Below are 23211 nucleotides of genomic sequence, written 5' to 3'. Positions count from 1 at the left end.
TCTAGGCATCTTCTGAAAGAAAACTCTCCCACAATCAGGTGGCATAAGTAGGCACTTGGTTCACTTAAATAGTGAAACATTTGGTACCCATGATGGCAAAATCCAAGTATCACAGAAGTTTGATGGGATTCGCTCTTTTCTTTCTCTCTTACAGTCTAAAGGATTTCTACAATTTCTATGAAGTTGTTGGCTTAAAATGGAAGGTAAGTTTTAAGTGGAGGAGAGTGAGAAGAGAGGAGGAGATGAAGCCTGGATGGTAGTGTCCAATGTGGAACAAGGCAGAAATGATGTGGGGAGTAGATGGATCTCCCTCTTCACTTGCTCTATTCTCTTACGAATGTAATTGTGACCTAGTTGACTAGATCTCTGCTCATACCTCCCACTGATCAGGTCTGTTCCACTTCCAGGCAAAACGAAACCGTGAGCATTGGTTTGATGACCTTCCACAGACAGCATTTCTTATTTTTAAAGGTAACCTGCTCTGTGGATCACTTGGCTATGCTGTTCTGTCTATTCCCTTTTGAAGCAGGTGGCATTGGCCACTGTCTGAAGATAAAGTACTAGGCTAGACGCACCATTGGTCTGATCCATTGTGGCCATTCTTATATTTACATGTTTTAAATACATGTTCAGAAACAAGTACCTGTACAAAAATCATGCTCCCCCCTTTTTAAAAAAAAATTCCTTCTGAAAGAATACATTCTCTGCACACCAAATGTGTGTGTATATAGTAGTTGTCCAAATGCTCAAGATAAACTGCTCAGATGGGCATAGTTACTAACTGCCAGTGCACCCAATGCACTCCTGGCTCTCCGAGGAAGATGCCTGTCATGTAAATACATATTTTTTGCACTAACCCAGAAAACAGCTTCATAAAATAAGGAAAGCTTTTTACCAAATACCTTGTAATAGACTTAAGTCTTGAGTCCACCTATAATAGATTCCTCTTCTGACAAACATGCTGCAGCACTCTGGATTGCTTGGACTGACCGAATCTAAGAGATTCGTTTCTCAGTATCTGAGGCTGCAGCTCTCCTCCAACAGTAGCTACTATGGTGTGGATTTGCAGTCTTTGAGAGGTTACTAGTCTTCATGGTCGCAGGTGGGTGCAGCATTTGCACAGAGCATGTGTAGCTGCTGTAAAAGAGAAAATAGAGGTTATAATGTGTCCCAGATATAGCCTTAAATGTCTTATACCTTCTACATGGCCATGAACACAAACTTCACAGTTTTACCTTACCAGTTAGTGTCTTGGATAAGTAATTTTTATGCACATGGGTGTCAGTTGTCATTTCTTTTCTTAACTTCAAGTTAGTGAGGGGCGAAGAGCCTGACTCAATGCTAGTACTAGCAGCTGCCCTCCTTGTGAAGCTGTGCTAATGCAGTTCAGGCCCAAGTTCATTATTCCAGAACTGGGCAGTGACTGACGTCTCAATTGGTACTGCACACTAGTTTCCAGATGTGGACAAATTTGGAATTGCAGTGGGGTGAAAACTGCCACATGATTGTCATTTGAGTTTTAGGTTGTGTGTGAAATCATGACACACGAAGTGAACAATCTCTGAGGGCACTTTTACCCACTGAGTTACCTAGTTACCCAGGGCTCAGGATGGGTATGAAAAATTAGCGCTGTTAACCTGGAGGAGATAATTGAATAGATATGGTAGAAGAAAGGGGAGTGTGTGGTACAGAGGTGTGAGTTTTTTGGTAAAGAGAACTTGTTTGTAATTTTTCCCTTCTTCCTACAGGCATTAACATTCTGGTGAAGTCCCAGGCATTCCAATATGCCATGTGTAAGTGTGAAAAACAAAATCTCATGACTTTACCTACTCGACTCTTTGTTCTTAAATGCAGGAATTCTCTTCTCTGTGTTTGTAAACTGCTTAGAGCCCCAGTACACAGCATGTGGATTTCTCATAAGGGCTAGTTTATACATTAAGGATGTAAAGGGTCAATCAGTTAACCAGTGACCCAGTAAGAATTAGGTTTAGCAGAATTCTTACTGGGGAACTGGACCTCTCCAAACACCAGTGGATGGCCAGTTGCAGAGATCCAGCTGGTAGAACTCTGCTAACGGTAACCCAGATTGGAGCAGCCACCAGAACTGGCTGGAGCAGCTCCACGGCCCTCCAACCCCAGTGGCTCTTGACTAAGTTGCAAACAGTAAACTGGTTAAATAATGTAATTGCTTAATCATTTAACTGTTTTAAAGGGTATTTATATCCTTCTGGTACATTGCTTTGTAGTCTGTTTTATGGGTCTGATTTCTTTCAAAGCCGATTCTTACATGCTGTTGCATTAAGGCAGTGCACAGTTACACTTCTTGACTCGACACACAGTGCTCTGCTCAACGTCAGAAACTGCAAAGGGCTTAATTCCAGGAGTATTGCTTGGAATTTTTTTTAAACTTGACACTGAATTTCCTGCTCTGTTTCTGTGTAGAGGAGAGCATGTGTGATTCTTAGCCTCACTTGCTATTGCTAAAGTCTGGTTTGTGTTGACTTTTGTTCGGTATGAGAACTACGCATTTGCTAAGCTTGAAGGTAGAATAAAGGAAATAAAAAGGGGAGTGAAGGGGAGAATTCCTACTCCTTAGATCCTCTGTATCCCAATGGCTCTATGGTGGGTGGTACAAGCAGGCACAAAGGAACCTTGTGATGGCTTTTATCCTTCCCACATTGTAACTCACCTAGGAGCTATATTCACTTCTGGAACAATTCTACAGAGCTGGAAAGAAACTGGAATAAAGTAATTTCAAGGCAATGTAGGGAATAATTTACCTGGGAGAATAACTGCATCTCAGACTGAGATTCAACAACATCCTTTTTCTTCTGAGGATCTTAAAGCATTTTATATAAGTAGTTAAATTATTAGACTAATTTTACATACTAGGAAACTGAGGTACAGAATTTAGGGGGATTTGCCAATGAATGGGATGTGTAAACTCGGGAGAGGTGGCAATAGAGTTTGGATCTCTTGATGCTTCGTCTTGTACGCTAACCACTAGACAAGACTGCCTTCCTAAAAGTTTAGAAAATTAGCATCTGCTTGTCCAGCAACTTTTCACTGCAGCAGTGTATTTTTCCTCTAGATACTGTGGTGGCTGTAAACGGGCTCTGGATTCTAATTGAAACCTTCATGCTGCAAGGTGGGAAATATGCGGTTTGTTTCCTGACTTGTCTGTTTCCATATGTTTGAGCCCTCTGAGAAAGTGCTGTTTCTGTGCCTTGCAGGTGGGAACTTCTTCCCCAGAGATGTCCCATGGAGTTACATCATCTTCCTCACAAGTAAGTTGCTGTGCCAGGCAGCACTGTCTATTCTATTACAGCTGGGGGATGGGTCTCAGTTGAGCATTTTCATCACTTAAATGGAGCCTTTAATCCAGTCTTTGGAAGCCATTTTCTTCAGTGCCAGGGATCTGTTCAGATTTTATTGGCCTTGCCTGCTTGTAGGAAGTGCTTCTGGTGATGTTAGGGCTGTAAAGAGAAGCTTTTGTGCCCTGCTGTCTGTGTAATAAGCTGCATGTAAATGGCAGTGCAGTTCTGATCCAGCCCCTTGTAACATCCCCCCTAACCAAACACACATTTGGTCTTTTCTTTTCACCCCATCCGTAAACTGCTGGGCATTTACTGACATTCTCTCCCCGTTCCCCCAACTCGCATGAATGTCAGTACATTGCATAGTCCTCTTTATTATTGTGAATATAGTAGACCCTCAAAATGTGCAATTTTGAGTTGCACTTAACTTGCATTAACTCGAGTTAAAAGCAAATCAAAATCCTGCTCCCCCCAGCCCTGGCTCAACCCCCCCTCCAGCTTTGCGCGGCCCCGGTTCAAACACTCTCTTTGCTCGGCTCTGGCTCACCCTCCACCACCACTCCTGACCCCAGTTCAAACCCCCCTGTGGTCCTGGCTCACTGCTGCCCTTCCCCCACCCCCCAGCATGCCCGGCTGCGGCTCACCCCTCCTTCACCCTCCCTGTGCACAACTCTAGTTCAACCTCCCGCAGGGCCACGCAGCCCTGGCTCAATTTCACCTCAGTGCAGGCCTAACTCACCCCAGCCTTAGCCCCCCTGCCCCCTCCCATGGCCCCAACCCACTGCCAGGCGTAACCCTCCCCAACTCTCACCCCCACCCCCCCAACCCAGGACTTACTTTTCAAAAGGAGCTCCAGGTGCTCCTGCTGCTTCCCCAGCTGCAGACCGTGCGTTCTGCTGGGGAAAAAGCTGCCCCCCAACTTACGCAAAATTCGAGTTACACCAGGGTGCATGGGAACTCGAGGGACTACTGTAATCACATTGAAAGTATGTCTTGAACCAAGACCCTATGTATTTCCTGCTCTGAGAGTGGTTGTTTTGTGGAACTCTCCTCTTCCCTTAATTATGGTTATCCAGCCAGTTATGCACCCAACTTAAACTAGTCCCATCTAAGTTGCATTTTCCTAGTTTATTGATAAGAAGGTCAAATGCTTTACTAAAATCTAGGTGTTCCATGTCTACCACTTTCCCCTTGTCCACAAGACTTGTTATCCTGTCAAAGAAAGCTGTCAGTTTGGTTTAACAGGATTTCTTTACAAATCCATGCCAACTCTTACCTATCACCTTATTATCTTCCAGATGAATTTCTTAATTATTTGCTCCCGTCACAAAAGTTAAACTGACTGATCTGTAGTGCGCTGTGGTGTTCTTATTTCCCTTTTTATAAAAGTGCGCTCTTTGCCTTTTCCCAGTCTTCTGGACTTCGATGACTTTTCAAAGATGAGAGAAATTAGTGATCTAGAAGGAAAGAGGGGCCCACTTAGCATTCCCTTGAGGATAAATATGGAGGAAGGGAGTGGGAGCTTATAAAGGCTATGTTCTCTAAGGATTTATATGCTTCCTTGTTTTGCAGTCTATGGGGTGGAGCTGCTCCTGAAAACCACTGGCCTGGGACCCATTGAATATCTGTCATCTGGCTGGAATCTGTAAGTGTGCTACTTACGTACAGTGAATGAGGCCTGCAGGTGTAACACCCAAAGGTTTTGTGTTGTCCTGTATGACATCAGTACCACTGGAGCAGTCTGAAGTTGACTCAACTGAATGAGCTTGGGGAGCCAATGAAACTCAGAATTGCAAGATATGAGGGGCATGTTGATAGTTGCTGGGATATAGTTACCTTCTTTCAAAAACAGCCTAAGGCCAATAGGTTCGAAATCTTCATTGCAATAGGGATTCTACAGGCAATTCCAATAACCTACCACTTTTCCCTTTTCTTCTTTTGGACCAGAGTGGTATGCACACTCTGCACCTCTCAAGCTAAACCGTGTCATTTTCTCTTCCTTTTCCAGCTTTGATTTTTCAGTTACCCTCTTTGCATTTCTGGGTCTCCTGGCGCTGGCATTTAATATGGAACCATTTTACTTCATCGTTGTCCTGCGACCCCTTCAACTGCTGAGGTGAGACAGAAAGGGCATATGGGGAATGGAAAAAGCAACCAAAGCAGCAGAGATAGTGAGATTTTGTTTTCCTTCCGGTACAATCATGGGCTCATTCATTGGCATGACCCAAATGGGAAAGGTTTCATAGGACTGTATTAGAAAGGAACTGGGCGCCTATGTGGGGCATGAGATTACATAGAATAATGAGAATTAATTCATGACAGACTTTGGAAGGGACATTAAAGTTCATGCTTCAGGACTTAACCCAACCTCTGTTAAAATCCAGGGTGAGATCTGACCTTGTGGGGGCAGATTATCTCTCACCTTTCCCTGAAATATCTGTTTCTGGCCACTGTTGGACAGGATCCTGGAGTAGGCAGAGCTGAGATTTCATCCAGTCCGGCAATTCCTATGTTCAGAGTGCTTGTAGCTCCCAGAATGCTAACTGCTGAGGCAAATTGTGGCTTTGGGTTAGAGCTGGTAACATGAGTTCTCTTCCCAGTTCTGATACCTGCAAAGACTCCTTGATCAAGTTATCTAACTCCTCTGTAGCTCAGTAAAACAGGTATGATAATGTCTACCAGAGAAAGTTGTTGTACAGATTCATTCACCTTTATAGAGATCATTAAATGCAAGTTCCATAGAAGGGCTGAGTGTTATTTTATTGAAGAGAAACTAATATCCAGTTCTTCTATAGTACTTTTTATCTGTAGGTTTCAAAGTGCTTTGCAAAGGACAGTATAATATTATCCCCATTTTATAGATAAACAGATTAAAGCCCAGCGAGGCTGATGTGATTTGCCCATGCTTACCCAGGAAGCTTCATGGCAGAGCTGGGAATAGAACCTGGGTTCGCCGAAGTCCCAGTCCAGTTTTCTGTCTACTATGTCATGGTGTCTAGGGAATGCCTGCTTACTAAAGGAGCACACATGAGGACTGTAGAAATTTGGTTAATTACATTTTAAACTAAACCATTTCTCCTTTTCACATCTATCAAAGCCTGCACTCAGAACCCAGGTTTCTCCTGTAATGATGGTTGTGTGAGAAATGCAGCTTTTCCCCATTGAATGATGCAGGAAAAAAGTAGATAACTGAGCCTGTCTTAGCAAATTAGATCCCTTTTAGAATGTGTTCTGTGAATGCCAAGTGTACACGTGTTAACTATGGAAGACCTCACCATTTATAAATAATTATTTATGCATGATGCTTTTAAGTAGGACACCATCCTTGTCCTGAGAAGTATAATCCTGCCAACCCTTAGTCATGCATGTCTTTCCTCACGAGGCCAAGGGTCTTAACCACAGGAGCAAAGACTATATTGGAGAAAAAACGAGCAGGATCAGGAGCTGGGAAGCCTCACATGTTCTCTTTTAATGTGCCTAAAGTTTAAATATCCCACCAAGTGAAAGCAGGCGATGTGACCTAGTGGATGGCAGCGTGGCACTTTGGAGAACTGGATTCTTTGTCTCACTCTGCCCCTGACTTGGGCAAGTCACTTCCTCACCTTGTGTCTGTTTTCCTTGTCTGTAAAAGAGAGCTAATGATACAGGCCTCCTGCATAAAATGCTTTGAGATCTGTTGATGGAAAAGATCGATGATATCCTTTCCAACTCCACCTCTGGGGAAAATATTGGTGAATAATGGAAGCACAAAGTAACTCATAGATTCCAAAGCTGGAAGAGACTGTTGTACATAATCTTGTTTTGCATCCGTTGTATTGCACAGGCCACACAACTTCCACAAAATTATTACCAGAGCAGAGCTTTTAGGAAGACATCCTCTCTTGATTTTAAAAATTGGTAGTGATGGAGAATCTACCACAACCCTTGATAATTTGTTCCACTGATTAAACACTGTCACTGTTAAAAATTTATTATAGAACTTAGAAGGAACCTCAAGAGGTCATCAAGTCCAGTCCCCTGCACCAACCACCATCTAGATCCATGGTGTCCAACACGCTAGCCACTAGCCACCTGTGGCTGTTTGGCCAGTTGAATGTGTCTAAGTGGCTTGAAAAAAAACTACATATTCAGAATAATGTGGCTACTGCTTCAGAACTGAGCGGACATCACGGATCTAGATCATCCCTACCAGAGTTTGTCTCTAACTTGTTCATAAGTATCTCCAGTGATGGGGATTCCCAGCCACCCTGGGCAACTTAGTCCAGTGTTTAACCACTCTGAGAGCTAGGAGTTTTTTCCTAATGTATAACCTGAACCTGCCATGCGCCAGTTAAAGCCCATTGCTTGTCCTATCATCAGAGGTTAAGGAGAATAATTTTTCTCCCTCCTCCTTGTAACATCCTTTTAGGTACTTGAAAGCTGTTATCATGTCCCCTCTCAGTCTTCTGCTTTCTAGACAAAACAAACTTTTTCAGACTAAGCAATCCTAATGCTGTGTTTCAGATGCACACCTATCTAGTTCAACGTCCCGCTATTGGAACATGTTATATTTTCCTGCTATCAGTACTTCTCTGGCTAAAGGAAGGTGTGCAGTCCCCCTGGCATTTAGTAGCATCACAGTGAGAAATGACATATCTGATAATGCATGGTAGTGGTTTACTTTAATGTAGCCTCTGTGCTGAAAAGTCTTCTCTCATGGCCTTGTTTTGCTGCTACGGGCTGCTTGGTTTTGTTCCACTTAACAGTGCTGGAGGGAGTTGTCCTCTTGTAAGTAACTGCCGGCTTTTCATTCCTGCTTCAGGCTCTTTAAATTGAAGAAGCGCTACAGGAATGTCCTGGACACAATGTTTGAGTTGTTCCCAAGGATGGCCAGGTACTGCACAGCCCTACTTCGGGATGCTGCCCAATCTTCTCTTTCAAGAAATAATAATAAGGGTCTGCCGTTCCCAGGGTAACACATACCTGGGTTGGGGTCAGAGTAGAAGCCAATCCTCCTACCTCACAAGGTGATCTGGGCTCTTACTAGCTCACGGTTGCTGATTCTTGACCATGTGCTCATTCGACTACAGAGCTGATCTTCAGAACAGTCACTTTTTCTTTGTGTTTCTTTGTGTTGCACTGAACAGAAAGAGCTCTCCAACGCACTAGGCCTGGCACTGGATGCACATTAACACCTTGGTTCCTGAGCACAGGGGCAACTCTATTCTGGAATTCAGTTATTTAAGTGCTGATAGTTTTTGTGTGAACAGGGTTCCACAAAGGAGATGTCCATGCTCAGGGTTACCTCGTGGCCCTTAGTACAGTAGGGGACCAGACAGGTTACAAATATTGCAAAGTGATGTGTAATGCCCATTTAATTAGTCACTGAGATAAGCAGCTGTAGTCTGTGTATGACATCACAGTATCTTACTCCCCTGCTGCAGAGCTAGTTAAGTATTCATCACGTAATAACTTATTCTTGAAGCTCTTCTGGCATTGCTGCTGATGGCTAAGGGAACAGAGGATAGAACCATGCTGGCTTTTGCTTCATTAGCAAAATGGGGAGGGGGGATAAATATGGCTTAATGAAAATGAGAGAGCCTGTAAAGAAAATTATTATTGTAATTATTACTATAATAAATTGTTATTTTAAGAGTGTGTGGCAATCCCACAACCTACTTTTGCACTGCCTTAAGAGCTGGGTAACTGGACAGCTGTGATTTGTAACATTGACCATCTGAAGGCAGCAACCCGCCAGCAGCAGTGCAGAAGTAAGGGCGGTAATACCATACCCATGTTGCCCTTACTTCTGCGCTGCTGCATTTAGAGCTGGGTGGCTAGAATGTGGTGGCTGATGACTAAAGGCCCAGCTTTGCAGGCAGCAGCACAGAAATAAGGGTGTTAATATCAAACTATGCTGTTTTTATTTCTGTGCAGTTGCTGGTGGTAGCCCTGCATTCAGAGCTGGATTTCTGGCCAGCAGCCACTGCTTTCCAGCTGCACAGAAAGGTAGCAATACCACAACCCCCATACATTAACCTTGCAACCCCCATACAACTCCTTTTTGGGTCAAGACCCCTACAATTACAACATCGTGAAATTTTAGATTTAAATATCTGAAATAATGGCATTTGCCACTTTAAAAATCCTATGGCTGTGAAATTGACCAAAACGGACTGTGAATTTGGTAGAGCCCTAGTCATGAAAGTCTGTACAAGTCCCTTGGGTTAGTTCTACAGAGAGTTTTGTTGACAAAACTGGGGTTTTGTCAACAAAACTCATGGAGGGTCTTCACACAAAGTGCATTTTATTGGCAGTCTGTTGACAAATTTCAGTGCTTTAGCTGATAGCATTCTGCCTCTCTGTGATGATGAATAACACCTTTGTTGACAGTTTGTCAACAAAAATGTTGTGTAGATGCTTTGGGGGGGCCCTCTCTTGACAGACGGCTTCCAGTTCACCAGGCAGCCCTGTTTGCTGAGCTTCCAGTTGGCTATTCTGTCGAGAGGGGGGCCAGGCATTCTGGCCACTCTCTATCGACAGAGCAGATTACTCTTTCAGTCTGCTTTTGTGTGTGGACATGATCTTTCGACAGAAGTTTTGCCGGAAGATCTCTTCCACCAGTAGCTTCTGTGAACAGATTGCTGTACTGTAGATGTAGCCTTAATGAGAAATGAGCTCTGACATACTTGACATAACTCTGTGATCCACTTGCAACTTCCTTTTGGGTCAGGACCCCCAATCAGAGAAACACTGGTGTCTCCCATGAACTCTGTATAGTTATAGGGTAAAAGTGCACAAAAAGCCAGATTTTACCATTCGTGATGCAGTTTGCATGACTGTGAATTTTGTCCATGACGTGAGGCTTTTAAAATTAGTCTAAACAAAACCCTTCCCATATTCCATAGGTATTGCAGGGAGATAACATAGATGCTTCACAGGGGTTTACTGTACATATTAGAGATGGGAAAACTGCCTGGCAAATTGCTGGTCTGAACGACTTCGCTTTTTTTCTGTCTTGGCAACTGGTGGAAAAAAAATTACTTTTGTTGCTCTCTCCTCCAGCCTGGGCTTAACCCTGCTTATCTTCTACTACTCTTTTGCCATTGTTGGCATGGAATTCTTCTCTGGGGTTGTCTACCCAAACTGCTGCAAGTAAGTATCCTGCAACTACCTTTCTCTGAAATGGCCTTGTTAATAGCCTGATTCAGAGTCAAGGCAGGAGAATTAGTGGTCTTCTATGTAGTTTCCTACCTAGAAAAGGCCAGTGAATGTGTGTTCAGTACAGAGCAATTTATCTGAATTTGAATTCCCAGGAAAAGGGAGACTGATCACCTCTCTCACTGAGACTCAGCGCAATAATCTTCCCTTCATGAGACAGGTGGCGAGGGGGCGCGTAAAGATGGACCAAGTGGCAATGTGATGGGTGGGACTGCTGAATATTTGACTCAGTGTCTGAAGAAGCTGTGCTGGGATGTTTGTTCTATAATGGTGCCACAACAAACCACCCAGGCAATATATGTGATGCTGCACTGGCTCTGCAGCAGTACTACTTTAGAGAATGGGGTTCAAAATTCAGCAGATTTTGGCAAGGAGGAAAGTAGCCTCTGTGCTCACAGGTCTTTAGGCATGCCAGTGTCTGCCAGCACCTGTAGTGTTGCACATATTTCCAGAGCACTTCTCATTGATGGGTTTTCCTGGCTTCTCTGTTCAGCACAAGCACAGTTGCCGATTCCTATCGCTGGGTGAATCGCACGGTTGGCAACAAGACGGTGGTGGAAGAAGGTTATTACTATCTCAACAACTTTGACAACATTTTGAATAGCTTTGGTAAGAGGAATATTTACATACTGGATCTTATCAAAGATAATTGTTGATCATAATTCTCATATCTACTGCTGCCTAATGCAAAGCGACCCTGTAAGTCTGGTGCTCATTTTTTTTGTTTCTGATTTTATACATGAGTCAGGCCTGCAGCAGGAGGAAGATAATAATGAAGTTTTATTTTCTTTGTGGCTCTTTCCGCAGTCTTGCTTAGCATGGACTTATCTGGCAAACTCTGGTTTTACAAAGAAACATGATCCAAACTGTGCATTTGTGTTATAATTCTATCACCTTGAGTAATTCCATTGTCCTCAGTGGGGAGACTCCAGATTAAGTGGAAGAACTGAGAGAAAAATCTGTCCCTTGTCATCAGCACTCAAGTATTTTGGTCTCTGTTGACCACACTGAAATGAGGTACCTTGTGAAGAAGAGGGAGAAAGCACCTAATGGGGAAACAGAGGCATTGAAATGACTTTGAAACAGGTCAGTTGAATAAAGGACTTTGTTTTTTCCCTTCTGTTTCCATACAGTTACGCTATTTGAGTTGACAGTTGTCAATGACTGGTACATCATCATGGTAAGTAAATCTGGGGTACTTAAATATTTTCTCATCAATTCATCGCCACTCTGCAGGGCCAGATTCCCTTAAGCACAGCTCTTTTTTTCATCACTCGGATGGAAAGCATTCAGCTGTGGTGAATGTGGGTGGTGTAAGAATGTTGCGCTGCTTGTCAGGAGTTGCCCTGCTGAGTCACATCACTGAGGTGTTCTGGCAGGCTGGTTGCCACTGGCCAACTAAGCGATGTACAGCATGTGACCTCTATTGAGCAGTTACTTTCTCCCCTGCCCTACCTTTTCTCTCCCTAAACCATGCTTTAGCTGGTGGAATGACAGCCACTGTCTGCAATGCTATGCAGGAAATCTGCACTGAGTTAACCTCAGATCCCTGATCTAATGTATTCTGAATGCATCACAGCAAACCTGTTGTACCTTTTGATGTAAGGGTGTTGGTGACTTTACTCTTCAAGCACCTCAGTACTACAGCTTGTCGTGCCAAATGAGATGCTTTGTGGTGTTAGCTAGCTACAGAGTGAGACCGCTGTCTCTACATTTTTCTGTAACCCTCGTCACCACTCATGAGTATTTACACATCAAATTTTATGTGGGAATCTGTGTTCAATCCTTTAGGGAAAAGGCTTCAGCTCCAGGGGCCAGCTGGTGTTTTCAGTTTTGTGGGGCTACATACAGGAGGTGCCCTACTTCTCCCTTAGTTCATGGTGTACCTCCTTACATGTGGGGTGTGTGCTGCTTTGTCTGCTCTCAAGGATAGCTTCCCTCCTCTTTGCATGCTGCTGAACTCCTACCTCTTGTTCCTAGGAAGGGGTGACCTCGCAAACCTCTCACTGGAGCCGCCTCTACTTCATGACTTTCTATATTGTGACCATGGTAGGTCCTCAGAGAATTTTCCATCAGAAGCACACTAAATGCGAGAGGCAGTCTTGCTACACCCCTGTGGAAGAATCCATGGCCAATTAGGAAAGTTTTTCTTTTTCTTTATGAAAAGTAGCTCACAACGAGGAATGTGTCCAAATCATTTTCACTAGCTGTGGTGTGGCAAGAACCGCCAGTGTTGCCAGAGTTCATGCATTATTTATCTGGACAGGAGTTACAGTGGTGTGAATTTATACCCCCATCTTTTCATACTGCCCATTCCCAGGTCACTGGCAGGCAGTCGCATGAACATAGGGTGACCATATCTCCCAGTCTCAAATACAGGACAGGGAGATCTGGTGGGGAAGGGCGACCCCTCCGAGGATCCGGAAAGGAGGCAGCAGCCCCCCACCCTTCCCAGGCCGTGGCAGTCCCCAGTGCTCCCGGGAGCCCTGAGAAAGCAGCAGGGATGAGGCAGCCACTGCACCTCCGCCCCCCACCCGCTCTTCCCTGAGCCCTGAGGAAGCAGCAGGGCCAGGGCAGCCACAGTGCACCCCCACCCCTCAAACCCCAGGGAAGTGGCAGGGACAGGGCAGCCACCCATGCTCCCTGTCCTTCCCTGAGCCTTGGGGAAGGGGAAAGTAGGCTAACCTGTGGGCTTCTGGCTCTCTGGCCTGTGCAGCTGCTGGCAGAAAAAAATGGGCAATTAGTCCTTTTTCTAAAATAAGTAGGGATGCCTTTGTGGCATCCCAAATACAGGACTGTCCTGCCAAAAACGGGACAGATGTGCACCCTGCCCAAACACATCACTTAGAGTCATGAATCAGGATTTGTCCTCCTCTGCTGAAGACGGGGGAGGGGAAGCAGCAAGAATTCTGGTGCAGCTGAGTTTGAAGCGGGCTTAGAAGGACACTGCAATTACAAAGCTTGTGATGCTTTACTCATTCTGGCTCCCTTCCCAGGTGGTGATGACAATCATTGTAGCCTTTATACTGGAGGCTTTTGTGTTCCGCATGAACTACAGCCGAAAGAACCGAGATTCAGAAGGTTAGTGCCATGCATGGCCAGCCTGTTGGTCTGTACATCTTTGCTCCCAAAGTCTGGGTTGTCTGTATGAGGGAAACTGGCTGAACAGAAAAGGCCTGATTTATGCATTCATGCACGCACACACACAGCTTGCTGTTTAAATACAACAACTGCAGTTGCCTAATTTCATCCAGCTCAGGTAACTGGATGTCCAATGGGAGCAGTTGTAACTGCAGTTATGTTTATTCCCAATTCACTGCGCACAAAATAGGCCATAATGTGTAGGCTTTCTGTAAAACATCAGGCCTTTGGCCCCAGACCTCTCAGAAACTAGAACCCGTTTGGTCCAATGTATCTGTCATCTCTTGATTAATAGTTCTTTTCCAACCTATTGGTTAGATGTGGCTCTTCTCCAATCCTTCTCAGAAGAGATGGTCACCTTGACTGGCTGCCTATTTATTCCTCTGCAGCCAGTTGTTTGCTATGAAGCTTTAGAAAAATCACAGCAATGTAATACATCTTCTAAGGAGGGGGAAACTAGCTTTAGAGAGAGAAACTCAAGCTATGTCTACGCTAACCCAGAAGATAGACCTGCTTAGAGTCAATCATCCGGGATTTGATTTTGCATGTCTGGTAGGGACACACGAAATCAACTTATCAGGGCTTGGCATTGACCTCCATACTTCTTGCAAGAAACTTTCCTGTCAACCTTTCTCAGGGAGGATGGCCAAGTAAGTTGATTTCAGCTAAGTTGATTCTAGCTACACAATTGCTATAGCTAGAATTGCATATCTGAAATTGGCTTAGTTTCCTAGTGTAGACCTGATCTCAGGGAGTTGGATATATTTAGCTCAACAGGAGAAGACCCAGAGATGACGTGATTACTATTTATAATAAATACCTACACGGACAACAAATATTTGATAATGGGCTTTTCATTCTAATACAAAACAGTATAACTAGATATTCAGACTGGAAATAGTGTAAATTTTGAACAAGGAAGATAACTGCCTTTGTAACAATTTACTGCAGGTTGCAGTGGATGCTCCATCATTGGCAATTGTAAATAAAGATTGGGTGGGTGTTTTCCCAAAAATATCTGCTCAAGTTCAAATAGACTTAATTCAAGTTGCTCTCAGGACCGTGCTATATACAGAGTCAGTCTGGGTGATCAGAGCAGGCTCGTCTGACCTTATAATCTGTGAAAGCCTTTTAGGGTTATTGTCATTGCTGATGAAAACACTGATTTCCCAAGGTTTACTTTTTTTTCTTTCCTTCCCTCTGAAGAAGACAATGGCATTGTCCTGGAGAAGGAGATCTTCAAGGAGGAACTGGCAGGGATAATGGAGCTTAACAGACGGAATTGTGCTGCATCTGAAACTGCTCAGCTGCAGAAGGTCATTGCACAAATGGACAAATACGGGGTAAGGCGAGAAACTGGGATGCAGGCCACAATCCCCTGCGCTTCTGTGTTGCAACATCCAGGGTCATAGCTTTGAGATTTTGAGGAATTCTTCCGCTGTGGTTCAGAGGAATCCTTTTTTGTTGTATGCCTTTGATTCTTGAAGGGACACCCAGGCTAGTGCCCTACAGGTTAGTACTTAAAACTCATTGCACTGAAGGAATTAAAGTTAAATTCCTAAAGCACTGGGCTGACTTCTCACCTCATTCTGCAGAGCACTGTTCAAGACCTCTCTTGCCATACAGAATAATCATTGCTAAGAGCCAGCCTGGCCAGGTGACTCCACTGGAAGGAACATTCTGTTCTTCTCTAACGCTGAAGTTACTGTTCTGTCATTCACCTGTGGTCCTCCATCTGTTTTCTACCTGACTTACCGCTCTACAGTTGTGCCCATACAGTTCTGAAGCGTTGTGCAATAAATGTTAGATCTAAGCTGCAGGCTTCTCGGTTGATGATGGCAATTCCGTTTTTCATGAGTATCACAAAAGGAACATTGTCAGGCTTGAAAATGAACTGATCTATAAAACTGTCCCATGCTGCACTTCTTTTCCTTCAAATGCTCTGTATCTCATACTGATGGGAAGACTTTAACTGGATGTTTTTTCTAGTAAGTGGAATTTGCCCCTTCCATCCCACCCTGAATTGTAGACGCCAGACTTGCTGTACTAGATTACAGCACATTTGCCTCAGTTGGCTTGCTGGGCCTCAGATTGTTTGGGTTTGAGCAGTTGTTCACACAGGTAAAATTCAGGACTAGAATCTTGAAGGTTTTATCTGCCAAAGAAGCATTTCTTCTTCGAGTAGTGCCCCATGGGTGCTCCACTCTGGGTGTCAGTGCGCCCTCACGCTGCCTCTCGGAGATTCTTCCATAGCCATCCATGGTTTCCCGTGCCGTGCATGCGCGGAAGTGCCTCCTTGTGCTCTCTGGCACATGTGTTCAGCATGGGCTGCTCAGTTCCTTCTCCGCCATCCTCGGCTGCAGACGGAGCGTTGTCAGTCTCTGCAAGAGTTTGAAAGTTTGTTAGTTCTAGTTGCTTAGCCATTACCCAGTCCAAGTTATTTGGCCTTGTTCTACATTTTATATATGTATCAAAAAGTTTTCAAGATATTGAGCTTAAAATGGCTCTAATCTCAACCATGTCCATTTAAAAGTTGAAATAATAAAGTTAAGCCACAGAGAGGGAGCCGTGTTAGTCTGTACCTTCAACAAACAAAAAAAGCAGCCCTGTAGCATCTTAAAGACCAATAATATTATTTATTAGGTGATGTGCTTTCATGGGCCAGACCCACTTCTTCAGCTCTGTTCAGGATTCTCCCACGAAAGCTCATCCTCAAATAAATAACATCGTTAGTCTTTAAGGTGCTACAGGACTGCTTTTTTGTTTGGTAAAGTTAAGCCTGTACTTGTAAGGACATGTTTAATCCTCCTCAATTAAAAATAATCCAAAAAGGTCACACAGTGATTTAGGCAGTTGTTCTATGCTTGTGTGGGGTGAAACTACCCCTTGAGCAAGCTAGCAGGTAGAGGCGAATGAGGAAGGTTTTGCTGGGCACAGTCTCCCTCAGGAAGCTTGGGTTCTCACCTCTCCACTGACCTTGCTGTGATCTAGCTGTGCAGGGAATTGGTGGACCTGAGTTCTTTTCCCCATTTTATTAACGTCTCTTGTCTTCTCAGCAAACATCAATGCTGTTTCTGGGACGGAGATCAAGGACCAAAAGTGACTTAAGTATGAAAATGTACGAGGAGGAGATACAGGTAGGAAATGTTGAGTCACAAACATCCTCCTAAGTTTCTGGGTAGCGGGACACTTTCCATTGGTTAGAATGTGTAGTCATTCTTTAAACATTGGGAGTCTTCCACCCAGAAGAACCAGACAGCAGCGTGCTGTGCAGAATCTGTATACAGGATACACAGGCATATCATGATATTTGGAACCTCTTACATTTATGTAGCCCCTTAAGGCCCAAGTGCCTCACCAATTCCATGTGTGCATTTTGTGTGCACACCTTTGAAGTGAAGGGTTCTCTCTAACCGCGGTGTCCAGTATGTTCACTGCTCACCAAACGTGGCGAACAGGACACCATGGTGTGGTGAATCCAGCTCTGGAGCCACGTGCGGCCCCAGGAGCCTTTGAATGCGGCTCTTCGGAGCTGCACACATGGAGTGCCATCCACCCACTCCATGCATGTGCCCCACTGCTTGGTGGGACGAGCACGTGGGAGCAGTGGCGGCAGCTCTGGCCCTGGCGTGGCGTGGCTTGGCTTGGCTCCCACAGCTACGCTGGTGTCAGCTCTGGAGAGTCACCAGCATTCAGTTTATGTGGCGAGGGGTGTGCCTTGCTTGGGGGCGGGGGATGCCTGTCTCTGGGGGTGTGCATTCAGTCGGGGGGCCCTGACTCTGGGGGTGGGGCAAGGGCAAGGGGAGGGCTGGGGGGATGGGGGTGCCTGGTTCTGGGGAGGGCATTTATTTTGAGCAGGGATGGGGGGAGCTGTGACGATTATGGAAGGACAAAAACTACAAGTGTAGCAATCTTTGAATTTCGATTGGACACCACGGCTCTAGAGTGAAAGGCAGCGCACGTTTATCGGTCCCAGCAACACCACCTGGTAATTCAGAGCAGAAGGTGAAGAATATGGATTAGAAAAGCCTAAGCTATGTCTACACTACAGTTTACAGTGGTGCCAGCTATTCATGCAGATACTTGAAGCTGAGGGGAGAGAGAGCTCTCCCATCAATTTAATTACTCCATTATGCAATTAATTAATTAACACAAGTAGCAGTAGCTCCCCTGCAATGTAACACGGTCTATACCAGTTCTTAGGTTAGTGTAAATTGTCACGTGGGGCAGCTTGTTCACATTCCTGAGTGACATAAATTATATCAGCATGAGCTGTAGTGAGAACATGGCCCTAGATTAACTGATGGAGCAGTTTCTATTAATATCCTTCAAACACAGGAGGTCTCTGCTGCAAAGAAGTATTGTTTTACCAATATCTTTCACAGCAGTTATTAGACTTATTTACTCCATGGTAGGGAATCCTTGTCTGTGTCAGATGGAGAGTTCTGAAACTGAACACCCCTGAGCTACTCTACCATGCTAATCCTGAGCATGTTCATGACAAACCCTTTGCAATCAGCCCGTTGAGCTGTGGGCATAGACTGTTGTGCTGCCAGAGCAAGTGGCAGGTAGCATCATCCTTCCTACTCCTGAGTCTGCCCTCTCCTGCCCCACCACACCTGCCTCAGTCAGGGCGGGGGCTACTGTGTGTGCATTTTCTGCCCCATTTCATTTCTTTGGGTGCTTAGTGTGAAATCACCAGAGTGGACTGGAAAACAAGTGTTCCCCTGGATGAAAATTTGAGGGTTTGATGTAGGTAATGAAAACTGAACTAAGCAAAGACCTTTCAGAAATGAAAGCTAGAGAGAGATGCCAGGCTGGCTAACAGCCTGGTGGTTGGGGCATCTCCATGTTCAAGACATTGATTGAACAGGGACATCCACCTGGATCTCCGATCTCTCTGTGAGTGCCCAAACCACCGGGCAGCTAGTTGCTCTGCAGGTGCTTGGGTACTCACTTTCCCCAGTGAAAGTTCAGGAGCAACCAAAACATTTCACACAATGTTGGCTTTAACAAAAGCCTTGTGTTGAAAACCTGCTGACTCGCTCTAGACATCAGAGTCCTTTCAACACCGGTAGCCTTGTTAATACATAGGCCAGAGGAACTGATCAGGTCAGTCGGAGATCCCATGGTGCATGCAGAGGGGAGTGCACCAGAGAAATCTCTCTTTGGAAGGAAGGGACCATTACCGCCACAGGAATTTCTCCTGGCTAATTTAACGGTGATGCTGAGAGAACTCCTTTGGTACTCCTCTTGCTGGTGTCCCTTCTCTTGCTAGCAGTGGCATGACCTGTGGCTCACACAATGAGAGTAACCCTGGTACTTCTCTTCAGCATTGGTCAGCAATTTGCTGAGACTTTTTTTGTTTATACTGACTCGAATGACCAGTCAGCCCTTAGTACGCGAGTCTGAATGCCTGCCAAGGGGGCACGTCAGTGGCAGCTTAAATGTCCTTGCTGGGATTTCTTACTGCATCCTGCTGTTGCCAACTGGAGAGGTGGGGTGATAGTTAATGCTTTGAAACTGGGAGCCGAGTTCCATCCTGCAAATGTTACGGCATTGCTCATTTCCTGCCAGCGGTTCCAGCTGTAGCCAAACTTCACGTAGGCAGAAAAACAGACAGTCTAAACCCTTGCTGTTAACTAGTGCTAAAGCATTTGAGCTCTATAGTGCCCTGGGTTCTCTTGGGTTTCACACAAGTGGGAGAGGATGCTGTTCAGGACAATGACTGAGGGATGGTGCGTAAAGTATGGGTATGGCGAAGAGCCTGCTCTCACGGTGCCTGATTTTCCCTCTGTTCAGGAATGGTATGAAGAGCACACCAGAAAAGAAGAATACCAGTGGCAAGAGGATGTCTTCCCATCAAGAAACCCCGTGCTGGCCTCAGGTCTCAGGCAACGCTCCCAGACAGTTATCTAGGCCAAGCTAATTCAAGCCGTTCTTCTATGCAATAACCCCCTAGTATTATTTTGTATATAGATATATTCAGTATATCAGTCAAGTTTTGGTTTTAAACATCTCTTCTCCTAGAAGAAATCATGAGTTGCTTTGAATATATATAAAGCAAACAGCCAGAGGACTCAAAATAGGACTGCTCGAACCAAAACTATATATATACATGTTCAGCGAGGACCCTATTGCTGCAGCATTGACTAATGAGCATCTACCACAGAGTACTTGGTTGTCCTTCCAGTCCTGTGCTTCCCTGATATGGGAATTGAGGGGAAGTATTTAATCCTTTGGAAGAAGGAGATCATGCTGAACCTGCCTGCTGATGTCCTGTGCTTAAAATATATTTTAACACATCAGTTGTTAAATAACAGAATCGGGGAGTAAATTCCTATTTCCCTCCCCATCTAGTATCCGGAAAGGAGGGGATGAGATTTTTACCACATTATTCTAAATCCACTCTGCCTTTTCCTAACTACCTAGCTTGTTGACTGTTCTAGAGACGCTCCTAATAGCAGTTTCACTCCTGAATAGCTCATCCAACCTCTTTGATAGAGTCCCCCCAAAGAATATAAGACTGAACTCAGTAGTTCTTTGGATCCTTACTAAAAGTTCTGAGATATGACAGTTTCAGAGCACTGCCCTTCCTGAAGCTGTTGATAGTCTCACTACTGTTCAGTATTGATGTCTGGGCTGTGCCAGGCCGGGAGCCATTTGACAAGCCCTAAAACTGTAGCTATTGTTGTTAGTAGGTGAAATGCACAAAATACCATGATTCTGAGCCTTTGCCATTCCACCATCCAGTTTATAAGCAGAAGATCTTTGCCTGGTATGAAAAGGAGAGAGGCTCATGCAGCACAAAGGTTATTGACTGAGCTTCATGTGGGCTGGATGGAAGTGTGCGCACAACTCCTGAGAAATCAAGCCATGTAACATCACCTTTGATTCCCCAGGCAGGTTGAAATGATCACATGGGAACCTTTTATCCTTCACCTTCTCTCTTGTAAAAAAATTTTCCATCTCTGGGAGCTATTAACTGATAAATCAGGACCAGTTTGGGAAGCTTTTTTTTTTTTTTTAAGTGCGAAAATTGGGCTTAGAGGTGTGGAAAACAAGTCTTCCATCCTCCTGCCCTTCTGTATCATACATAGAGGCAGCCTCGGTTCTCTGCTCTGCCACTGACTTACTCCATGACCCCAAGGCAGTCACTTAATTGTGTGCTTGTTTCCAAGCAGTGGGAGTAATGAAGCCTACCTGCGTAAAGCATGCCAAGATCTGTGGCTGGAGAGAGAGCTAAGTATTATAAAAGCATCCGATCACGTCATGTTTATTAGCAAACCGCTGGAGAGGTTGCCATGGCATCTCACCTTTGAACCCCCACTGAATAAAGATGAAAGCCTTTGGAAATCCCTTTGACAATCTGGTCCCCATCACTCTTGCCTAGGAAGCTGCCTCCTAAATCCAACACTATTATTCCTGTCCTTAGAGCCCAGTCTGCAGTGAGTTGTGCTCTGAAGTCTCACCTGTTTTTGACAATCTCCCCTGCTGCGAGTAGGGGTTCAGAGTAATTAAGTAGAGGTGACAGATTGTGCTGGTCGTCGCCATGCCTGCACGTGATGTGTCCTCACTGCTGCACTATGGAATTCATTGGACGTGCACATGAAGCTCTCTGCTTCCTCTGTGTATGAAGTGACATCTGACCTAAGCTGAGCTTCCCTTTGGAGAAATCACAGCTACTGACCAAACCCTGGATCACACATCCAGGACCCTCACTGATGAGTGGCACTGAACAGAGCACAGCTTTTGCTGTTGCTATGCATGGACTCCTAAATCTGGTTTCACTCTACACTAGTCTCTCTAAATGTTGCAGAAGCACAAACGCCTCTTTTAGCTCCTTACAGGTGGGAAAGCACCACGACTGTAAGGGTTAAAAAACCAGCGCAGCTTTTAGGGAAGTAAAAGATTATTTTCAAAGCCATTATTCAGGCCTTTTTGCATTCTTCAGAGACAGGAGGCATGATCCTGGAGAACATGGAGTGGAGTTTGCAGAAGAGACCTCATGTAATGATGCGGGCATAGGATTGCTGAAAGATGTTCCAGAGTAAAAATTATTCTCTGCCTTCTGAGATTTTTGACCTGGCCTGAAATACGTACTGTAGTTTTTGAAAACGGAAGAGGTCTGTATGGGGTTACTTTCTCCAAATGGCCTACTTGTCACAAGGAGAAAAAGTCTGAGTAGGGGGCATCCCCTTCTAACTGTCCTCCTCCTCCCCTTGTGAGACACTGACTTACCATAACTACAAAGACAATCATTTTGTAGGGATAAGGGAAGAAGCACTGCAGGGTTTTGTATGCTGGCAGTTTGTTTATAAATAACTTGATGGACATGTCTGTACAACAGTCTGTAGATTTGCAGGCATGTAATAAAAACATCCTCTGCTACATAAAGACAGCTGTCTCAGCTCCTCTTTCCTGTGTCAGTTTTGATGACTGGTTGGTTTGTGGTTGAACATTTGCCAAATGGTTTAAAAGCACCCTGGCCTCCATAGATTGCAGTCACCAGGCACAGAAACCTTCCCTGTTGCTCCACTCTCAAAGCAGCAGTGCACATCTGCTATATATTTAAAATGCTAAATAGCCCCAGGAGTTTCTAATGAAGTGGCTCCCTTTCTGTAGCCTACCAGATGAGGGCCTTGTGCTCTCGAATGAAATTTTGCAAAGTGCCTGGATCTCATTTTTGTTCATGACCTAGGAGCCCAGGTCACACTCTTGCTGAGACCAAAGCCCTATGGTCACTTGGGAAAAGGGGCATTTTCAAACATCACTTACTTTTAACATCTTATACAGATTTAGCAGCTGCAAACAATCTCTTAGGACTGTGTAGTTCATTTTTTGGGGCACCTGAAGCTACCACCACTCAAACCTCTAAGAGGGGTGCTGCTATTTATGTCCTCTCTCCTGTGGGCTGCCTCTGCTCCTTGGGCTGCCTGTGTGTTGGTGAAGAGTTGTTTTTCAGCAGGCTCCTCACCATCCCTGTTGCATAAGGCCAAGTGACTAACCTTTGTGGTCACTCAGTCCAAGCACATTGCTGACACAGGATTAAAGAAAGCCATGACAATGCCATTTTGCAGTAAGCCAGGAGGTTTGCTTTCTTCTTTAAAGGCAAACTAATCCACACATGACTTCTGTTCAGGAATCCTTTTCTAATGAAGGGAGACAATTGCACTTAAGCAAATTAAATGAACTCAGCTGCACAGCACAGCTATCTACTGTGGCACTGCTGTATTTGCCTTTATCCTGCATGTCATTCCTGCTGTAGTGATGTATTTCTCACATACGTCATGGCTAGGCAGATGTACTGTAATAGGTCCTGTGACCCCCAAGCATGGACCATGACCTCACGGTGCAAGGTGCTGCACAAAATGTCACTAGATAGAACTCCTTGAATGTTATTTTGTAACCCTTTTTCCAGCATCTGAACCTGTTTCTAGAGGCTAAAAAAACCCAGCCCATAAACCCCGCTTCTGTGTATCTGCAAAATTCCACTTGAGGCAACAGGGATTTAAACTGGTCCCCAGTTAAAAAGCAATGCAGAGTCTTCCTA

General features: G+C 44.8%; 1 protein-coding gene across 4 annotated transcripts in view; it reads left to right on the top strand.

The window, feature by feature from the left end:
* Positions 1 to 22057, top strand: part of TPCN1 (two pore segment channel 1) — a 58277-nt gene extending 36220 nt beyond the window's left edge. For 3 of the 4 annotated variants that reach the window (XM_075012899.1, XM_075012898.1, XM_075012900.1), the window contains 16 exons: positions 155 to 203; positions 408 to 471; positions 1749 to 1793; positions 3092 to 3148; positions 3234 to 3287; positions 4890 to 4962; positions 5326 to 5433; positions 8119 to 8190; positions 10362 to 10451; positions 11011 to 11126; positions 11651 to 11697; positions 12498 to 12566; positions 13514 to 13598; positions 14865 to 15001; positions 16715 to 16795; positions 19461 to 22057. In XM_075012899.1, the coding sequence (XP_074869000.1) occupies positions 155 to 203; positions 408 to 471; positions 1749 to 1793; positions 3092 to 3148; positions 3234 to 3287; positions 4890 to 4962; positions 5326 to 5433; positions 8119 to 8190; positions 10362 to 10451; positions 11011 to 11126; positions 11651 to 11697; positions 12498 to 12566; positions 13514 to 13598; positions 14865 to 15001; positions 16715 to 16795; positions 19461 to 19577 (1264 nt within the window). In that variant the 3' untranslated portion in view covers positions 19578 to 22057. Of the gene's footprint in view, positions 1 to 154; positions 204 to 407; positions 472 to 1748; positions 1794 to 3091; positions 3149 to 3233; positions 3288 to 4889; positions 4963 to 5325; positions 5434 to 8118; positions 8191 to 10361; positions 10452 to 11010; positions 11127 to 11324; positions 11462 to 11650; positions 11698 to 12497; positions 12567 to 13513; positions 13599 to 14864; positions 15002 to 16714; positions 16796 to 19460 lie in introns of those variants that run through there. The other variant, XM_075012901.1, reaches the window with a different exon arrangement.
* Positions 22058 to 23211: the final 1154 nt, after the last annotated feature.

The sequence above is a fragment of the Carettochelys insculpta genome, chromosome 18, assembly GCF_033958435.1.
Source record: "Carettochelys insculpta isolate YL-2023 chromosome 18, ASM3395843v1, whole genome shotgun sequence".
In the NCBI taxonomy this organism is placed as follows: Eukaryota; Metazoa; Chordata; order Testudines; family Carettochelyidae; genus Carettochelys; species Carettochelys insculpta.
The sequence above is the reverse complement of the archived record's forward strand: the minus strand, read 5'-3'. Positions and strand labels throughout refer to the sequence as shown.